Source organism: Trypanosoma conorhini (genome assembly GCF_003719485.1).
Source record: "Trypanosoma conorhini strain 025E chromosome Unknown Tco_14.4_contig_00525, whole genome shotgun sequence".
Taxonomy (NCBI): domain Eukaryota; phylum Euglenozoa; class Kinetoplastea; order Trypanosomatida; family Trypanosomatidae; genus Trypanosoma; species Trypanosoma conorhini.
Window position 1 is genome coordinate 12,229 of NW_021704582.1, and position 2,154 is coordinate 14,382.

A 2,154-nucleotide genomic window follows, 5' to 3' on the forward strand; every position below is an offset into this window, starting at 1 on the left:
GCGCCCGCACAGCCACAAACGAACGAGTTCAGAAAGCATATGCTACGATAACGAGGCTCCTTGCAGAGACGCGACGCGGTGGACCTTTGGGCCCCGCAGCCGCCGCACCCCTCCACGCCGAGGGTGCTGGGGGCGCGGTTAATACAGGAGAAAGGAGCTAAAAAACCGCGCCCGCCGCATTCCAACGCAGCATAAAAAAGAAAACAGAAAAAAAACATTCAATAAATAAAGCAATGAACAGGTAGATTAACAAATAACATTTCCTTTTATTTTACCTGGTGGGGGGACGCATTTCCCTTCTGCGATTTTCTTCTTTTCTTCCCTTTTGCCGTATTAAGCTATCCAATCCTCTCTTTACAATCGATGCCTTCAATTCAAGCCCACTATAGCGCCAGCACAATGGCCAACTGCAACAGTGACCCCGTAGAAACACCGAAGAGGAGACACACGCCTGTGGCTTGCCCAGCCAAAGCCCTCTCGCCATCGCTGTTAAGGCCTTCTGTGTCAGGTGTGTAGGAGACAGAAATTGTGGCAAGGTATCCGTTTGTCATTCCCAACACACCAGACACTGTGTAAGCGGCAGCGAATGTGGGGATGTATCTTTTTGCACAGAGAACCAAAATAGGGACAAGTAGCGTTCGCACCAATGCGCCGATAACCACCCACCTGCGAGGAACCCAACAAGCCTTAATCAGGCACAGCAAGCGTCCCACAAGGTCAGCAGCATTGAAAACTGCTACGACAATAGTCCCGTACCATGGATCTTCCTCGTCCATTGCCAGCATTACACCAGGAAAGAGCAGAAATGAGAGAAAATACGCGTAAAAGCATGAAAACTGCATGGGGTATATCTTCTTGATGATAGGCCAGAGTTTCACCGTCTGAAGCAGCTCTGCCGTCGTGGGCCCCTCAACAGATTCCGCCGGGGACGCTGACGCATCACCCTCGTCTTGTTTGGCCTCCTCCTCCAGCACCTCCACAGAGCCCGTAGTTGGTTCAGGAGCTTCTTTGCGCTTCCGGTAAATGTTTGCAAAAAATCCGCGCTTCGAACGCAGTTCTGCGACGTGCCTCCTGGAAAAGGAGTTCTTTGACAGCGACCACAGCATGATCATTGTCACGACAATGATCCCGATAGCAATGCTGAAGTAAATAAACGCTTGCTTTCGGACCGAATAATAGTCATCTGCCATGGATGCCTTAATAGTGATCTGCAGCACCGACATCACAAGACCCGAAACGGCTGCACCGATGACAAAAGCACCAATCATAATGGACGGAAAAGGGCCAAACAGCGCGTATCCAGTATTCTCATAGAACGCTCGTGCAAATCCTCCCACAAACGCCATTATCATCAACGCGGCAATGGCGGCATTTTCGGAGGTAGAGGACGAAACGGGGATTAACAACAGCACCAGTAACTCCAGCAGCATGAGCACACAGGAAGCGTAGAGCCGAAACTTCAGAGAAAGACGGCAGCAGAAGGTGGTGAGGTTTACGGGTTCAAACACTGTCTGTGTCACCATGGTGACAACCAAATAAAATGTCAGTACCGTCCTCCAAAATTTCGCATTTCCCGGCTTGGCGTTCGGGTCATTCGCAACATACTTGTAGTAGTCGGTCATGTAACTGGGAGCTGAAGTCACCGCACTCACGCCCATCACCATGGTGATGCCCATGACGATGCTTGTGAGAAAGGTCCAAGCCTCTGAATAAGAATTTATTATTGCCATCCTCTGGTCAAGCTGTGACACCTCACCTTGGCGTGCGCTTTCTCCAATTAATAGTATTCCGGCGCTTGTGTTACTTTTGGCTCGTTTGCACAACAGATGACGTTTCAATTGAAACATGCAGAGAGGGGGTAGGAAGAGGGAGGAGTCAAAGCAATGGATGAGGTTTATACCGCCTTCAAGCACAACACGTCTTACAGGACTCCGCAAGCAGACTAAAAGTGACATCCGTATGGGCCCTCCTCACCTCGGCCTGCAGCGTACGCAGCAAACACAGACAATGCAAAAAATAATAATAATAATAATAATAATAAATAAATAAATAAATAAATAAACTTCGCCCAGAACCCAAGCCCTACTCACTGGCTCGGGGATAGTGAAATGGGTTCCTGCGACGAATGCCAACAAAGCGTGCCCTATTTCGCTT

General features: G+C 49.4%; 1 protein-coding gene across 1 annotated transcript, besides 3 other annotated features; it reads right to left on the reverse strand.

Annotated features, from left to right (window-relative positions):
- The first annotated feature begins 191 nt into the window (after positions 1–191).
- Positions 192–257: a microsatellite.
- A 126-nt stretch (positions 258–383) lies between these two features.
- On the reverse strand, positions 384–1,955 carry Tco025E_07117 (nucleoside transporter; the record flags this gene model as incomplete). Its single annotated transcript, XM_029373984.1, has 1 exon — positions 384–1,955. The coding sequence occupies one exon, from the start codon at positions 1,953–1,955 to the stop codon at positions 384–386; it is 1,572 nt and encodes a 523-aa protein (XP_029226129.1).
- Positions 1,956–2,015: 60 nt separating this feature from the next.
- Positions 2,016–2,041: a microsatellite.
- Positions 2,042–2,062: a microsatellite.
- The last annotated feature ends 92 nt before the right edge of the window (positions 2,063–2,154 follow it).